Genomic DNA, 18,269 nt, shown 5'->3' with positions numbered 1-18,269 from the left:
AGTGCACACATCCCATATGGATATGCTTTGTGATGGATCTTGCCTCTGGTGAAAATGCTGACTCCGCCCTTGAATGTTTTCAGAAAACTAGAGCCGCAGTCTCTCCTTGGGCCTTTCTGCCCCTGCCTGACCAGTTTTCTCATCAGTTTTGACCCTTCTGAGGCTACCCCTGAGGGTTGGTGTTTAGGCCACGCAAGGCCCTTCCTTCCCCACAACAGTCAACCCACTTCCTTTTATGGCCAGGGATGAAGATAAAGGATACATTTCATAGGTCACCTAAAGGCAGAAATGTGCCTCTGGTCAGCAGTAACCATTTTGTGCTGTCCAGGCCTAGAAGGCTGGTACCGGGAACACCAAGAGCCCCACAGCGGGTGCTCCTGGTGGGTGGAATCATATGTCCCACACAGGGTATGATTCCAACATGTTTGACACCAAACCCGATAGGGATGGTTACAGCCGTTTCTGAGATGGTCATTACACAGTCGCCCGAGCGTAAGTAGCCCCAACCCCGAGCACCTCCTGTGGCCAGAATCTTCGGCCACACCGCATTGTTTGCATTGTAACCTGCCTCTTTTAGTGAGCTGCTCAAGGTCCTATGGCGACCCAGGTGCCGTTGGCATGTGGGTCCATTTGAAGTTCACCTTTGATTTCCTTGGGCTCCTCTGATTCCTTGGGGCTTACCCTGACTGCCCTGCTTGTGGTGAGTCTTGCTGGACTGAACTGTACACTTTCTTGACTTCATGCGTGGGTTGCTTTTGCTAAGGTTTGTTGGTGCTCCTTTCGGACACCGACCTCTCAGCTCTCGACATCCTTCGTGGGAAAGCTCGAATCTTGCTCCTGGTCATCCTCAGCGTCACCTCGTCCCTACAGCTGCAGAGTCAAGGTCTTCAATATCTATCCTGAAGCATCCAACTTCGGTGGGCATTCGTCCACCAAGCCCCTGGTCACTCCCAGTGACCCAGACTCTGTCCCCTCTGCTTTCAGGTACCCTGCATCAAGAATCCACATTTGGATTCCTCTGCACACTTTCTCCTCTTCCAGCATCAGCACTTTCCTGAAGTCCTCCATTGGGTTTGACGGCGGTTTTGGACGCCACTTCAAACCTATGCACCCACCTTCCCTGGGATAGGTAACTTGGGTACCACGATATACACACATGGGGTGGCTCTCCAACCTGTCATGATTGGAAGCTCTTCCATAAAGTCAATGACTCCGTTTTGGGGGCCTTTGGTTGAACTCCCTTAGATGCACTTGCTCCTCTCATCTCCAGTTAGGCTTCGTGGAACGACAGAGATCCCGGTTCCTAGAGAGTGTGCTGATGTTAGACTGTATGATCATTTCCGTATGCTTCATTAGGTTCCTCTAATTCAGAGGGTATCCCCAGAAAATGGGGAACACCGCGTGCTCTGTGTTTCAAGTTGCTTGGGCATAAAGCTTTGCAGGTTGCTTGCCTAGGCCTATGCTACTAATAAGTCATGTTTCCTCATCTCTTCCATGATCTTATTTACTGTTGAATCTACAAAAGATTAAAAATAATAAAGAGCTGGGACACAACATTACAATAAAGTTATCCTAATGGTGTCTCAATGACATGTTGTTAGGCTTTTTCCCATTGGCATAACCATTTTGTTGCCTCACCTCAGTCATAGTCCGACAACCCACCTCAATCAGTTCTCTTTTTAAAATTTCAAGCTAACTGGGGTGGGTATATGCACAGCAATATGGATGAACTATCTCTCATGTTTGTGTGCTTACTTGGTACTGGTGCAAAGCTGTGTTGTACAACTGCTATAAAAGCAATTTTTTCTATTCTTTGATCTGCTGATGGATACACACAGCACAGGTTGACAATGGATAAAAAGTAGAAGAACTAAGAGTAACTGAATGACCAAAGAACAAATGTATTCCGTGCCGTGATATGATCTTTCATACCCACCCTACATTTATATCCAAGGTTATTTCCCACTAAAGGAAGACCTTTAGCTTTCCTTCTTTTGCTGAAAACCTCATTTAACTTCAACAACAAGGCATTGTTAGACAAGTTTTAAGTCCAAGCATTGATACAACTATGCTGATGAATATTTCTTGCTTCTACTATGGTTTTAAGTGTCTCAAGTTATAATGTTTCCGACATTAATCAGTGTTTTCAAATAAGGGACACTTTAATTCCACAGTGTAGCTATGCTAAGTACTCTGTGCATAAGGCGGCAACCTTGTCTTTGCAAAGTCACGTCAGAGTTGGAATATTTTGTTCAGTGAATATATCAACAACTCCACATTTCTTCTGTAAGTTTGTATCCATTATACAGAAATAATACAGTTTCATCAGCAAATAATTTTCAATATATTAGCTTGAAGCCTCATTTTCCCTCAGCATCCTCTGTAATCCAGTTGTTCTTCCTTTGGTAAACTCCACTGAAATCGGAGGAGATGGGACAAAGATGCAATCTGACCTAATTTATCATATTACTAAGTTGCATCAATGAAGACAGGTGCTGGGGAATAAGGGTAGCCAGGATCTATCTACATGTGTTACATGGGTCAGAAGATTTTATTTATTTAAAGATGATCAGTTCAGACCACTTTCTTTCTCAACACCATGGTGGTGGATGCTCTCATTTAGTTTGCTGATGAGTGAGCCTACGGTCTAAAGCTGACAGATTGACCACCAATGTAATTTTTCCATATTCCTCCCTAAGCCTGCCCTGGATAGTGGATCTTTGTAACAGTTTTCACTTGCAGTCATGTCAAAAGCAAATGTGTTGGGATTTGAATTAAGACTTCCTTCTCTACATACGACTGATGGTACATTTGCCCAACCACAAAGCAGAGCTATTCATTGGAAATTGCTCATATGTTGGTGCATGTTAAAAGGCATTATTTGTTTAATTATAAGTACTTGGAAAACAATGTGTTTTGTTTTTGAAACTTCTTCTGTGCAGACAAAGAAGCTTGTGGTGACCGAATAGACACGTTGTGTTGACATGGACAGTCTAATTGTGTTATTTGGCAATTTGCAACTTTTAAGAGTACTTGCTTAACCTTAATGCTTTTAAAGCTATGTATGCATATTAATGATGATGAGATATATATATTTGATTTCCTGTATATTTTCTAATCCTTTAGTGTGCTGAAATCTAAAATGTACCGATTTCCTTCCAAAGCATAAAGCTCATTATAAATGTTTAATTTGAATTTTCTCATTTTCAGCTGCGCAGTAATATTCCTTGTCACTTGACTGACATCTCTTGTGGCCTTCACTGCAATCAGATTTTAAATTGTGGCATGCACAAGTGCAAAAGGATTTGCCATAAAGGAGAGTGCCTCATTGAAGAGGACTGCAAACAGCCCTGCACCATCGCAAGACCAGACTGTAGTCATCCGTGTATGGCTCCATGCCATCCATCACTTCCCTGCCCTACAACATCCTGCATTGCAAAGGTAAAGATTTCATCTACCTTTTATGATTTACCCTGTTAGTATTATTGCATAAAATAAGAGGCTAACAGGGTCAACAGTCCTCCCTCGAATCTCACTATCATAAACCTCCAACTTACTTTCCCTATTCATTTCTCCATCTTAACTGTATATCATCAGCCCAATTACCCACCAGCTGTCACTTTGCCTTCCCTTTATTCTATCCCGCCGGCTTTCTGAGAACCCTGAGATAGCACTGGTATGCGTATTCCCTAAATTCCAATGAGAAAAACCTCAGGATTGAGAAGCAGCCTGTCTCAAAATCTTGTGGCCTCCTTGAGTCTATAGGTGATTTTTACCATGTCCAATCCTTCCTATATCTTATAAAGTCACTCCCTATAATCTTGCAGAATGACCTTTCCCCGGAGCGTCATTATTATTGTTATTGCCTCCTTTGCTGCACATAGCTCAAGAAACAACTGTCTGCCAGAGTGCAAGTGCAGGGGGAACGATTGTTTGCCATGCCTAGAGAGACAAATGTCAGGAGCATTGGGGTGTTCATTTAGAACATCACGTCTATAGTGTCAAGATGTAATGTAAAATAGGTTTGAAGACTGGGATAAAGTATTAGTAAGTGTGTTAGAATACCCCTCTCCTCACATCCCTGGAGCATTTGTGAGATGTGTGATTGTCTTATTGCCAAAGCTAAGCTGTGTTTGATACCAGTACGGGGTTATGTATGTCAGTTTTTGCTTGCCGATTTTGCTGTGTTAGCAGCCGTGCTTTAAATGGAAAAAATAAGTGCAGGTACTCACCTGAGATGTGAATAAGGGGGTGGGCTAGGTCGGGTGGGGCTACATGGGCTGGGCTACGGGCAGTGCTAAGGGACATGGCCAGAGGCACACATTTAATTTGTTTGAGGTGTAATTGGGCTGCAGATATGCACACTGCAGACAACACGCATACAAGAAGAACATACATAGGGACATACACAGACAGGGTATCATGTGTTTTTGGGTCATATATTCTGATGTCCACATTACAACAGCTTGATTCCCCGACCCTTCCCCTCCCACCATCTCCCACCCCATAGCTGTGCTACAGCGTCATCATCGCCACCTTTCTCCTTGATCTGGCTCTAATCAAGTGCTACCTTACTCTGCTATGCCAGCAGGAAGCTTACTTTTAGTTTTGAGTTAGGAGATGTGCCTCTTAGCAGGCCCTTCATGCACACCTACAGTGCAATTGTCTCCACGCCCTGTCTGCTCTGATTGAATACATATGGGCGTTGCTCAGTTAGCAGATTGTAAAAGATTAGCACTCAGGTGCTTCACGAAAACGGACCGACTCTTGAGCTGTGTCACGCTTCTTTCTTTTTAAGCCAAATTGCACGGAGTTGGCTTGCTGCCCCATGAGTACCGGTACTCTCTTTGAGACAAGAAAAAGTTCCGGTACTCAAAGGCAGAAAATTTAGAAGTGCCGGTACTCAGTACCGGTGAGTACCGGCCCATTTAAAGCACTGGTTAGCGGTTCTTGTATATATTTTTTACCCATTCCATCTTCAAGGGGGCTAATCCTATTTCTAGTTCTCATCCCCTTTGCCTTGTGTGTTTTTACCTTTGCTTTCTGTGTATCAGTAATTTGTACAACTCTGACAGAAATTTGTGCCTTTCTTTGGTTATGACCCATTGGTCAAACTTTGTTGGAATCAGGCTCACCATTCATGGTAGTTCTCTGTAACTAATGGAGCGTAGTTGCTTTTAACACACTCGAACGACCGTGTCACCTCCTTATCAGAGAGGTCATTGATTCTGTTGCACACTTTTGCTTGCCGCTAAGCGAACAATTTGTCCCAAGTGATCTGTTGACGTCTGTTTTTTCTAGAATGGGCTTGAGGGTTGAATGGAACGTTGTAAGGTGCTGCTCATCTACCACTTAATCTCTAGGAGCCAGGTTAGCAAATAGGTGGGGTGGAGTACAAAACTGAGCATCTGTTTCTTTGATCACAGAACTGCTCCCCTTGTGTTACAACTATCATCTGTTCATGAAGCACCAGTGTTTCTCTGAATCCAGTCACACCCACTCAACCATGTATTGAGTGACACCACTTGATAATAACGTTCAGTATCAGCTAGGCCCACAACATCCTCCCTGGGACCCCTTTATTTCTAGGAAGTCAACATTTTTTCCCTGACCCTACAAAATTATCTATCATATGCTTTAGCTTATGTAGCATCTCTTGAGGTACTTGCAACAGGGTTTGTAACAAAAATAATATCTTGACCACTACAATACTTCTGCTACAGGAGAGAACACCCTCCTGTTCCATGACTGCAGCTCTAGTTGAATAGACTGCAAGAGTAGATTGCAGTTCACATGCATCATCCACTGCAGTATGGGCGCCAGCAGAGATCCTAAATAAGGTATGGTGCTTTCTGTCCATCAAAATTAATACCTGACTTGCAGATCCTCTTCTGAGCTGCTGGGTTAGACATTTTCTGAATTTAGGACTTTGCAAGGTTGATCTTTAACCCAGTAGCCAATCTTTATCTGGTGGATTCTTCTATGAGTGCTGGCCATGATTTGCCTGATTCTATCCATGTGACATTGAGGTCATTCATTTACTAAGCTAATTTGTGAGATGCTTCACCCATTTTTATGCTGCTTACACTTAGGGTTCTGCAAATTCTCTCCATCAGTGATTCTATAGATGGAGCAAACGGGGTTTGAGGAGGAGCGTGGAAACAACCTTTCCTGGTACCCTGGAAACTGACGGATTTCTGTAGTGTTAGTTTTCCCATTCCCTAAATTTGAGTCCTAATCTAAAAGCTGTTAATTTTGCGTTGAGATAGTCCTATGTACATGCGCAAATACTTTCTCGACGTCAATTTGGAACAACAATGTGCCTTAACTATAAGTTGCTGAATTCATTTTATTTTGCTGCTACATCCGCTATCAGGTACAAAACCCAACTAGGTTATACCTGGGAGAACCTTGTTTGACTCGTTTTTTGAGGATGCTGGTGTATATTATATATATGGGTTAAATTACCCCATGCTGTACATTATAAGGATATTGCAAGTGACCAAGGAGTTCCATAACCATATAGAGGAATGAGACTGAAGACTATTGAACTCAGAGGTGACTTGCAATATCCTTATCATGTACACCAGGGTGTACTTTATCCCATATAATACTTGGCCACACCATCACCTTTCCCACAAATCACTTAAAACGTTTGTGCGTAACTCTTTCATATGAAAGAGCCAGCATGTTTGCAAACATGAATAATAAAAATAAAATAACTAGTGCAAAATTAAACACATCAAAACCTTATAGATGTGTGTTGCAGACAGATATTAGAAAGAGTTCAATACAAGTCCGTTTAAAACAAAGAAATTAAAGCTTTAGTTGCTCTGGATGTGTAGGATATTGCAGAAAAATTCTAGCTTTTCTTTAACTATGTAATGAGTGCAAAAAAGTAAACCTGTCCTCTCTGTTTCTCCTTGTAAGCCTGAAGGTTAAGAAGAAGATAAAACTAAAGTTCAGTTTTCCTTGCTATAAACCGCTGATTTGATTTTGCTCTGTGATTTGACCTGCCTTTCACCTCGGCTGCTGGCTTTGGCAGCGGCATTGTGACTACATAACTCGACTACAATAACTTATAAGAGTTGAGTTCTGATTTGTACCCCCTTTCTGATAGACTTCTAATCACAGGTTCCTCACCTTTTGAATTCTCTATTAAATCTAAAAAGAAGCGTAAGAAGTGCAAGCTCAGTCAGTTAATCACTTTTATTCGATTTTTTGAAAAATCACAAAAAGACACAGGATACAAATATATAAAAAAGACAATAAAGTGTGACAATAATAAAATCTGTACAAAATATATCATATATCAAGTCAGCATATTTCATGAGTTCAAAAAGGTTAATGTATATGCACAAAATAATACAACAATGTAAACTAATCAAACAGAATAATGATTTCACCTAATCTTAACAGCGGAGTTTACTAAAATATTTCATTTAGGATTTGTCCTTGTCTTCCTTTGTTACGCCTTTTGTTTATGCGAACTCCTGCTACTAAAAAATTTGCTACATGAAAAGTTATTCGAACATTATGCAACAATTGCAAAAATAAGAGTGCTGGTCTGACCTGTAAAAAGCCAGCCTCTCGAAGAATCTGTAGGAGGTATTTTTTCCTAATTTGTGCATAATGATTGCAAAACATGATAAAATGTAGAGTGTCCTGAGATGAGAAATGATCACAATCACATGGACTTGCATTATCAGGAGTTTCCCACCTGGCATAAGTGCCCAACAGAAAGTGTATCAAATTTAGACGAAATCTAGTTAAAAGGAAACGGTGGAATGGTTTGTTAACATAGACCAGGTGGGGCAGTAATGAGGGCGTAATTGCTTCTAACGGTAGGTTCTAAAAAGAAGCGTAAGAAGTGCAAGCTGGACTTAGCCTCTTCCTGCCACTCTGTGTCCTTAGATGGCGCAAGGGCGTCATCATGCCTCCAAGTTGCGCCTGTGAATTCGCTCTACTTCAGAGTTAACACAAAGTGCTGGGGTGGGGAATGCTGCTACTGCTCGAAAAGCCAGGTCTTGAGGAGTTTTCTGATGGTCAGCAGGTCTTGGGTCTCCCGTAGGTGAATGGGGAGGGTGTTCCAGGTCTTGGCGGCGAGGTGGGAGAACGATCTGCCGCTGGAGGTCGCTCTTCGGAAGCGGGTACTGTGGCGAGGTCGACAGAGCGGAGCTGGCGGCTGGGGGTGTAGAAGCTGAGTCGTCTGTTGAGGTACTTTGGTCCGGTGTTGTGGAGTGCCTTGTGTGCGTGGGTGAGGAGCTCGAAGGTTATCCTCTTGTTGACCGGGAGCGATTGCAGGTCTCTCAGGTGGGGTGGGGTGTGATGTGGCTGCGGCGAGGGATGTCTAGGATCAGGCGTGCAGAGGTGTTCTGGATGCATTGTTGCTGTCTCAGGAGTTTGGCTGAGGCTCCTGCGTAGAGGGCATTCCCGTAGTCCAACCTGCTGCCGACGAGGGCTTGGGTGACCATTCTTCTTGTTTCAGTGGGGATCCACTTGTAGATCCTGCGGAGCATGCGGAGGGTGTTGAAGCAGGAGGAGGAGACGGCGTTGGCCTGTTTAGTCATGGAGAGGGTGGAGTCGACGATGACCTCTAGGTTGCGTGCGTGGTTGGTGGGTGTTGGAGCGGTTCCTAGTGCGGTCGGCCACCAGGAGTCGTCCCAGGCCGAAGGGGTGGGTCTGAGGATGAGGACCTCCGTCTTGTCAGAGTTCAGCTTCAGTCGGCTGTTCCTCATCCATTCAGCGGCGGCCTTCATTCCTTTCTTGAAGGTTGGTTTTGGCGGTGTGTGGATCCTTGGTGAGGGAGAGGATCAGCTGGGTGTCATTGGCGTAGGAGATAATGTTGAGGTCGTGCCGACGGGCGACGTGGGCGAGCGGTGCCATGTAGATGTTAAACAGAGTTGGGCTGATGGATGAGCCCTTGGTACGCTGCAGATGATCTCGGTGGCTTCGGAACGGAAGGGGAAAGGCGAACGCTCTGTGTTCCGCCGGAGAGGAAGAAGGTGGTCCATTCCAGGGCCTTCTCTTGGATCCCGGCGTTGAGGAGGCTTGTTCGTAGTGTGTGGTGGCAGACCGTGTTGACAGGTCCAGGAGGATGAGGGCCGCCGTTTCTCCGTTGTCCAGCAGGGACTTGATGTCATTGGTGGCGGCGATAAGGGCAGTCTCCGTGCTGTGCTTGCTGTGGAACCCGGACTGGGAAGGGCCCAGGATGTTGTTCTCCTCGAGGTAGCGGGTCAGTTGTTTGTTGATGGCTTTCTTGATCTCGGCGTGCTTCCAGCTCTCCGGGAAGGTTGCTGTCTCAAAGGAGGTGTTTATGACTTTCCGGAGATAGGGTGCGATGGATGTGCTGGCTTTGTTAAAGATGTGGTGTGGGCATGGGTCTGACGGAGATCTGGAGTGGATGGTGTTGTCGTTGATGTTGGGTCAGGAGAGCAGGCGGTTGGTGCGGATGGTGGTCGTGGGGGCAGAGGTCTCAGTGGTTGTCGGACGGTCGTGGCGTTGAAGCTGTTGTGGATGTCTGCGATCTTGCGGTAGAAGAAGATGGCCAGCGAGTCGCACAGGTCTTGCGAGGGTGGCACGTTGTTGGTGTTGGAGAGCTCTTTGCTGTTGTGCGCGTTTTTGTCTCGGCGGTTTTAGAAGGAGGCCCTTTTGGCGGATCTGATGAGGTAATGGTGTCTGGGGATGGCGCTCTCGTGGGCTGCGTGGCTGTCCGGTGTTCGTTCACGGATCCAGATCTTCTCCAGCTTTCTGCAGGTTTGCTTGGAGGCCCGGAGGTCTTCAGTGAACCAGCTGGCTTTCTTGTTGGTGTGACTGTTGGAGGGTTTCTTGATCGGGGCGAGTGGGTTGGCACAGTCGTTGGTCCAGTGTCTGAGGTTGCGGGCGGCGGTGCCGGGGTCGGTGGGTGGGCTCTGGGCGAGGGTGGTGGTTAGCTGGTCTTCGGTGACTTTGCTCCAGCAGTGGCGAGGCATCTGTTGGGTGCGGTGGTGCGTGGTGGGTTTCTTGAAGGTGAAGTGGATGCATCAGTGGTCGGTCCAGTGGTGTTCGGTGGTGTGGTTGAAGGATACGTGGGGGCTTGCAGAGAAGATGGGGTCAAGCGTGTGACCGGCAGAGTGGGTGGGTGTTGTGACGAGTTGTCTGAGTACGAGGTTGGCTAGGTTGTCAATGAGGGTGGTGGAGTTGGTTTGGTTGTTCTCGAGGTGGAAGTTCGGATCCCAGAGGAAGATGTAGTCCATGGAGGCAAGGGCGTGTGTGCTGACTAAGTCGGCGATGGAGTTGCTGAACTGTGGTCGGGGTCCGGGGGGTCTGTAGATGAGGGTGGTGTTTGGGTCGGTGTGGATCTGGAAGTGCAAGTGTTCGGCGGTGCTGAGGGTGTCGTCTGTTGGTCGAGACTCTGAGATTGTTCCTGTGGACGATAGCAATTCCTCCTCCTGCTCTGTTGGTGCGGTCCCTGTGGGTGACCTTGTAGCCTTCCAGGATGGCTATGGCTATGTTGAGTGCTGAGGTGAGGTAGGGCCACCTCTCCAACAGGAAGGCGACGTCTGGGAAGGTTGAGTCGAGTAGGTCCCAGAATTCAACGGCATGCTTGTGGGCGGAGCGGATGTTGAGAAGGAAGCATCCGAGGTGGTTGGGTTCTTTCCTGGTCGGCAGCATGGTGGGGCGGATGCTTAAGAAGCTGCAGTTCCGGCAGGTGAAAGCTCAGTGGGTGCGCTTCGGGCGGCCATGAAGCAGGTGTGTGATTGTCCGGTGTTAAGTGCGTGGAGGGTTCTGGCATCGTAGTGGCGTTGTGGCGTATGCGAGGTCCAGGCGCTGGCCGCGGTCCAGGCGCGGACGGGCGCAGACGGGCTTGCTTTACACGCGCACCATCGGCGCGCGGCCTCCATATGAGGGGATGTTGGAGGGAGGAGCAGCTGGGAGAGGGTGGCAGGGACGCAGCGGTGGGAAAAACGGGCGGGGCAAGAAAGCAAGTACAGGCACAGAGGAAAAACAAGTCTGTGCAAGAAAGCAAGTTACGCACAGGGGAAAAATACAAGATTAGGCAAAAACAATGCAGGCAGAGCCGTGCAGCAGCGTGGGGAGCGATTGCCTGTGAGCCCTTGTTTTCTGCAGCATAATTTCCATGACCATCAACAACACTAGAGCAAATTCAGGAGTTCCGCAAAGCCATACTGCCTCTTTTTTTGCATGTTACTGCCTCCCTCCGACAGGCATGCAGGCCCCAAGGAGCCGAGAAGCTCCCAAATGACCTTTTGCCCGTGGATCCACCCTCAGTGTCAGCTGTACCCTCTGGATTTGTTCAGGGCTCTGGATCAATTTCACTACCATTTTTTTCCTTGGCACCAGAACCCATGCCGAAACACAGTTTGCTGCTTGCCCTAGACCCAGAGAGTCAAACTGCATGATTTCCCACTAGTGTGAACTGAGGCAGGAAAGTCATCCAGCTATAGGTGAGCTGCAGTGGTTTTGTCGTAGAGCATGAGTGCACCCAGCTACTTCTGCTGCACTCACGCTTCCAATTTGTTTTGTCGGAGAGCTTGGAGCCAGCTTCTTTGTTCCTCAAGGTTCTCAGGCTGTGGGCTCACACCAGCTGAATTTCCCAACTTCTTGATCTGGTACTCCATGATGCTAACTTCGGTATTTCGGCAGTCTGCATCTGGGATCTGGGGCTGTCGGCTGCTCAGGCAATTCCGCCATCAGGAGCAGTTCAAAGAGCACTGCGAGTCCTGGCATGCTGTGCATGCGGCCACACTCATAGGTGCTTGTTTGCCTTGTCTGTCAGACACCAGCTCCCGAACAACCTGGCTCCAATCCCCCGGAGTGAATGACAGTGAGGCGTGGGGCAACAAAGAACACTATAAGAGTGCTGCCTCTGTCTCCCTTTCCTCCTTGTTACCTTGAGGTTTTGAAAGTGTTTGTGTGTTGCTGTGATTTCTTTTCAAGCTACAAGGTAGTAAGTCAGTGAACTCTCAAACATCTGACAATGCCACTCTTGGCCCTCAAAACTACTGGGAGACTGTGTTCAGTAGAGCTGGAACAGGAACCACAACATACTTCCTTCTCATTTGACCATGGCTCATTTGTTTGTATTTTTTAAAATCTTGTACCGGATTAAACATTTGTATGTAAATAGTTGTGTTGTGTCTCCTCTGTGTAAATGTGGGTGCTTAACAGAGAAAGGAAATGTTTTAATTTCAGATGTTTTGTCTTTTTAAAACAGGTAGAGCTGCATTGTGAATGTGATCGTCGCAAGGAGAATATGATTTGCTCAGAGGCATCTTGTGCTTATCAAAGGTTTGTGTTGTGTTGTTTTTCCCCTATAACAGTTGCCCTCTTTGTAATTTGCCAGGGTTTTGTGAACATGTTGCCCTCATAGGTAGCCATGATATGCTTATCCATGTAGTGCTTTGATATTTTTAACTTAGATTACCTTGGTGGTGTTTAGGAGGGTTTATTGTTACTCCTAAGGTTACTGAGATTGTCCTGGGCACATCCCAATAGTCAGTCTCAAATCAGATGGATTTGTCAGTATGTATAGGTAGGTCAAAGATTAGTGACAAGCCACAAAACTCAGCGAGGGAAAGAGTTCCCTGATTTAAGCATATTCTAAAGTGTTGAATAGCGTTGCCTTTTCAAAGCCTCTTGGTTTGAAATTCAACCCGGAGCTCTTCAGAGAGAATATTTCTGAATTTTTCACTGAGTGCTGAAAGGAAAGGATCACCTATACAGTTGTTTTTAAAATATATAGATGGTTGGAGCAAACCTGGAGTGAAGTGCATAATGTTCTGGAACCTTTTAAAAACCTCTCCTAAATTCACATGGCTTAACCTTTTAGAGCTGGATGCTCCCGGATCATTTTGTTTGTATTTTACACAGGCCTCCTCTGTCTCAGTTAGTGAAGGTGCGCCATACAGCTACTTGTAGTGCCTCCCCTTCCAGTTGCACATTATACAAATGTCCTGTTTATGTACATGTAGCAGAAAACTCAGTTCCAATGAAGAACCTTAGAATAGAGTGCATTCTTGAAATGCAACTATGGAAAAAGTGGTAAACGGAGGTTTTCACTACACCCACCTCATACACTTTACAACCTCATTCCTCTTCTGTGTCACAGTCCCTACATCAGTGTGGTTACTTCTCAATCTGGGAAGGCACTTTGGGTGGGTATAGCCCCTTTCTTAGTTTGTCCTCACCATCACATTTGGCTTTCTCTGTCTCCGAATGGGTAACCATTGTTTCACTGAGGGTATTTTTGCATCAGTTAGTTCATGTCTGTTCAAGGCATGACTAAAGAAGGTCAGACAATCAGATGTACAACCTGTTTTTACTTTGGCACTTTCCCCCTTCGCCCTTATGTCTGATTTCTTGTGTTGGTTTGATCTGTCACAAATTAACTTGAGAGAACTAGTCTGTGTAAGCCTGTTACTGGCTCTCTTGTGGTCCATTTGTACTAGAGAGAGAGTGCATCCCACAGTAGATGTGGTGTAGTGTGTGCCATTAACATGCATACTATGGAGGAAACAATGCTGATATAGTTGAGAGCTGGGATATACAGTTGGAGGCTTTGGGAAAAGGCTGTCCTCCAGCTATTTGTATAATGGTCCTAGAGGGTGCATTGTGATAGATTATAAGCTTGAAAGGGCTGACTTTCAGTATGCAGTGCAGGAGACGTCCTGCTGCTTCACCCAGTGTGTAGCTTGCATCTTGATAAAGTATAAACCTAAATGTTTCTTATGACACAGATGAGAGGGTTGCCCTGTGGCATTCTCCAGATGAGGCCACTTAGCCTTGACTACCCAGGTCTAAAAGGACATGAAATTAGATTTCAAGGTATATTTGTTAACCCAATTGGTGAATATGCTTAGTCCTTTTTACTTTGTAGGCAGTTGATATGCAGCCATGATGGTGTAGCATGTACTGACTCAGTCCAATTAGTAGTTAAATCCAATCTAATGGCTGGCTCCGTTCTATAGGAATAGCCTTCAGATTTCGGCTATTGAGGTGGCCTGATCCTGCCTCCATGAAGACTTACCGGACTCTTTTCTAGTGGCGAAACCAAGTGTTTAATGTTTAGTTTAAAGAAACAGTAATGTAATGCCAAAATTACTGTTTGACTATATTGTTATGAAAAAATCCGCTCTTGCTCTTCATGGAGACAATTCCGTAACTGTAACACAATGAATTTGAGCTTTCTCCATTGACCTATACTTTAGGAACCAATTAATTTGATCAGTTTATCATGGAAGTAGTGACAGTGTGCAACATATTCATTTGAATTAGATCAATCATCTTTCTGAAAGGTCCAGGAATTCTGAATTTTTTCCTTGTGGTACAGTAGTCAATTTAGGGTAAACCCTGTCCTCTACTGTGCTGTCTTTTCGATCTGAGTTTTGCTAGAGTACCCCTAAGATTATCAAGTGGTTTTAGTGGCATGAAAGCTCTGAGAAAATATTAGGAAAGGTAGCGTTATTGTCGCACTGTTCCTCACTAAGCTCAAGGTCTGGGCATATTCATTTGTTACAGAGATCGCTGTGCAAATGTAGGAATGCTTGAAGGGAAGCAACATAGGTAATGCTTCAGTTTGTTCTGCAGATTTATGATACTGTCAGGTTAACAAACCACTTATGATAAGGACCTTCCAGCCTCTTGGATGTGTATCTTAATACAGATGTGCTAGATGCAGGATCCACTTTTTTAACACTTATTCTGATGTGATATATTTGTTTGTCTATTGTTGATTAGTATTTCATTACTTTACTTTGGGTACTTTGTTTTTTCCATGATTTGGCCCTTTTCCCCACAGTGCAATATTTGGATAAGTAATAATTCCTTAAATTGGGTCTTTAGTTTAGATGCAGAGCATGTATAATCATCAACTTTAATTTTTAGCTCTGTTTAAAATTTCGGGTTTTTTTTCGTTACAGAATAGCTGCTATATCCATGGCCACTAAGTTAACAGACATGCAACTTGGTGATACAGTTGAAATTGGTAGACTGATCACCAAAAAGGAAATGAAGCAAACCAGGTAAACTCATCCCAAAATAGGAAAAAGATCAGTGATTGTGCTGTGAATTGCAAGCAGTGGACAAGAATTTGTATCCCTCATACTACCATGGTGAACATTGTAGGCTCTTAAGTGCCTTGAGATAGTTGTCTGTTCTCACTAGAGGGAAGTGCTACATTTCACAGAGGTTGCTTTTTAGCAGGTGTATAGAAAATATGCACAACAAAATATCCCAGACTTTTTCAAGAAGTTTCACCCAGAAGGTAAAATGTGAGAAAGGTATGACATTTTTACTAAGTCCCTTGTTTGACTTCCATTGTAATGAAGTTTGTGTTTTCCTATTTTAGCTGCATAAATAACTTGTGCTGGCGTATGACCATTGAAGTTAGCCACTGAGGCGCCAAATGGAATCTTTATAGTGGATTCTCGGTTTGTCTATTCCAGAATATGAACCTGGGAAACGCTCTGTGAACTGACTACTAAGGGCTATGTATGTACTTCTGAACCCTTAACTATCAACACATGAAATCCCTGTCTGTTGGATAGATGACCAAAATCAAAGAGAGTTGGGGGAGGGAGGCAGGAAGGCAAGTATTCACAGTATGTGTCATATGACTTCAATCGCTGGATTTTAGCCCCAGTCTCTAGCCTTGTCGTCCACTGGATGTAGATGAAACATGTTTTGTTCATAGGGGCTAACATCAAATCGACCACCTGCTGTCCAGTCATTTAAAGTTGAATATATTGGAGCTTGATTCCTGTGCAGAAACATTCTTACGTGCTTAAGAGATGAAAGTACTACAACTAATCTGAGTACTACCACCACCCTAAAGGCTGGTGACAGTCTAAAGCAAATAGGTAACACATAACACCAGAAAGGGGTATGAGAATGGCATCTTAAATTATCATTGGAAGATCCAATAGAATGATTAGAGCCAGTAGAAAGTGACAAAATCTCCACCTCTCTTTTCAGTTTGCATGGATAGAGAGAAAGCTTAATAGAGTCTCTGAAATGGAGATACCTGACTGGAGAATTGTAGTAAGGACTGCCTTATTTTGCATTGTTGTATTATAATAATCACCAGAGTGTTATAATGCAAATAGTCAACAAAGGTCCTCTGTAAGAGAAGGAATACTTCTCAGCTCACAAAGGCTCCATCTATAAGGAAAAGCAGCCAGTAAGCTTAAGACCCAGCTTAGGCCCACTCTGAAACAAATTAGGTGTTCCATCCTCTAAGCATCAGCCATATATATGATAATTATGGATATTCAGTTAGCATAGGTGGTGTTCTCGTCGGCGAGTATGGCCCTTAAGTCCACAAATGCCACATGCCTTTCGCCCGCATGGACTCAGCCAGGGAGGTTGTACCAAAATTGCCCAAGGAGGTACAGGACATTTCTCAGAGGAGATGTCTGATACCTAAGCTGCTGCCCGCGAAGTAATACAATCTGGTCAGGACACTGCCGATTCGGTAGCCAGGGCAATGGGATCATCTGTGGCTACTAGGAGGCATGCGTGGTTGTGTGGTTCAGGATTGTCGTCTGATGTCCAGGCTACATTACTGGATTTGCCCTTAGATGGATGTAGGAAGCTGGCTCTGGAAATACTTTTTTTTTTTTTTAATAAACAATTTTATGAACACAAAAAATAAAAAAACGAGCAGTTCAGCTCAATATAGTAGGAACGACAATTCCCGAACAGCTACAAGATTAATCTTGCTTCACACAACCCCATGAAATCTTAGAAGCTACAGACAGTCGGCGGGCGACCCAAATTTAAGCCATAAAACCCATCCACTTGCCCCAAAGCCTGCGATATTTTTTCGGGCCCCCGTGCTTCAAAACCAACAGGGCGAGACAAACCCTTTTCCCATATTTGGACGTGTTGCTACATCTTTTGCATCGGCATAACAATTACTGTGCATGCTTTATTTTCCATAGGTAAATAGTTCCTTAAGCAGACTAGTGAGAATCACAGGGGACAAGGTATTCAAAGCATGCCAATTAACACTCGTTGCATTACGAACAGTTTCAGTCATAGCAGTAATATACCTCCCCCGAAGCAGCCAGTTCATACGTCTCCACCTTCTGGCTCGCCTGTTTCTTCCCCATCAAATATTGGTGGTCTAATCCCCAAAAGCTCTTTGGGTGTCATTGTGGAGGGAGCAGCTCATTGTTTGCATCAGATTGCGTGTTGCACTATAACATATCTGCATTCCATTCTGTGATGAGTGGTATGGGCCCTTTTGCCCAGCGCATGGTTACCCTACGCTTGGCTGGTAACAATCCCATTGCCACCAGTTTCCTGCAGCTGGGAGTTATCTCCTTGTGGTACCCTAACAGCATTACAAAGGGGTTGGGCACCAATTTCTGTCCGGTGACCTCGCTCAGTACCAAGAATACTTTCTCCCAAAACGACAAAATATTGGGGCAGAGCCACGCCACATGGAGGGACCCAGCTTCTCGCTCCACACATCTGTCGCACTTCGCCGTTTCCCGCAACCCATAGCGAAACAATCTACGGGGGTGTAGTAAACCCTATGGATATATTTGAAGTGTATCAGGTGGTGCCTGCCATTCAGGGATATGCGCTTCGTTGCCTCACAGCAGTATATCCAGCACTTATCAATTATGTCAAGGTCTCTTTGCCGTTCTTGTCTAGCCTTATGCAGCTGTGTTTTCCTATGCTCCTGAGCTAGAGAGTATAGCACTGTAATGAGTTTTGCTGGGGAGCTCACTTTTATAATACAGGAAAGCGCAGGAAATGTACCAGGCTCCTGCATGTCGGATCGGATCTGAAATCCATTGCATAGGCAAGTATATCCGAACAGGGGTTGTCACTGGGGTAAATGGCAAAATTATGGACTTCGTCCAGTTAATCTTAAGTCCGGACACACTACAAAATTTTACCAGCTCAGATAAGACTGGGTTACGATTGGTCTCTCGATCTCAGACGTACAGCAAGGTGTCATCAGTGTATGCTGAAATTATTATTGATAACCCGGGAACCGTAACCCTCTTTTGTGGTATTCCTGCAGAGCGCAAGCTAATGGCTCAGCTACTAAAGCATAAAGTAGTGGGGACAAAGGGCATCCCGGGCGAGTCCCTTTAGATATGGCTATAGGAGCTGTGACCTCCCTTCCCTGTCTCACGCTAGCCATAGGCTGGGTGTAAAGTGTCATAACCAATTTCTCCCACCCCAATTCGCCTCAACACTCCCTTCATGGTAGCCAACTCTACAGAGTCAAAGGCCTTCTCAGCGTCGAA

General features: G+C 45.1%; 1 protein-coding gene across 1 annotated transcript in view; it reads left to right on the top strand.

Annotated features, from left to right (window-relative positions):
* Positions 1–18,269, top strand: part of NFX1 (nuclear transcription factor, X-box binding 1) — an 892,403-nt gene that overhangs the window by 689,968 nt on the left and 184,166 nt on the right. Inside the window, exons 16-18 of the mRNA XM_086965422.1 lie at positions 3,211–3,441; positions 12,218–12,291; positions 14,922–15,023. Of these exons, the coding sequence (XP_086821548.1) occupies positions 3,211–3,441; positions 12,218–12,291; positions 14,922–15,023 (407 nt within the window). The remainder of the gene's footprint in view (positions 1–3,210; positions 3,442–12,217; positions 12,292–14,921; positions 15,024–18,269) is intronic.

This window comes from Lissotriton vulgaris, chromosome 4_1 (assembly GCF_964263255.1).
Source record: "Lissotriton vulgaris chromosome 4_1, aLisVul1.2, whole genome shotgun sequence".
In the NCBI taxonomy this organism is placed as follows: domain Eukaryota; kingdom Metazoa; phylum Chordata; class Amphibia; order Caudata; family Salamandridae; genus Lissotriton; species Lissotriton vulgaris.
The sequence above is the reverse complement of the archived record's forward strand: the minus strand, read 5'-3'. Positions and strand labels throughout refer to the sequence as shown.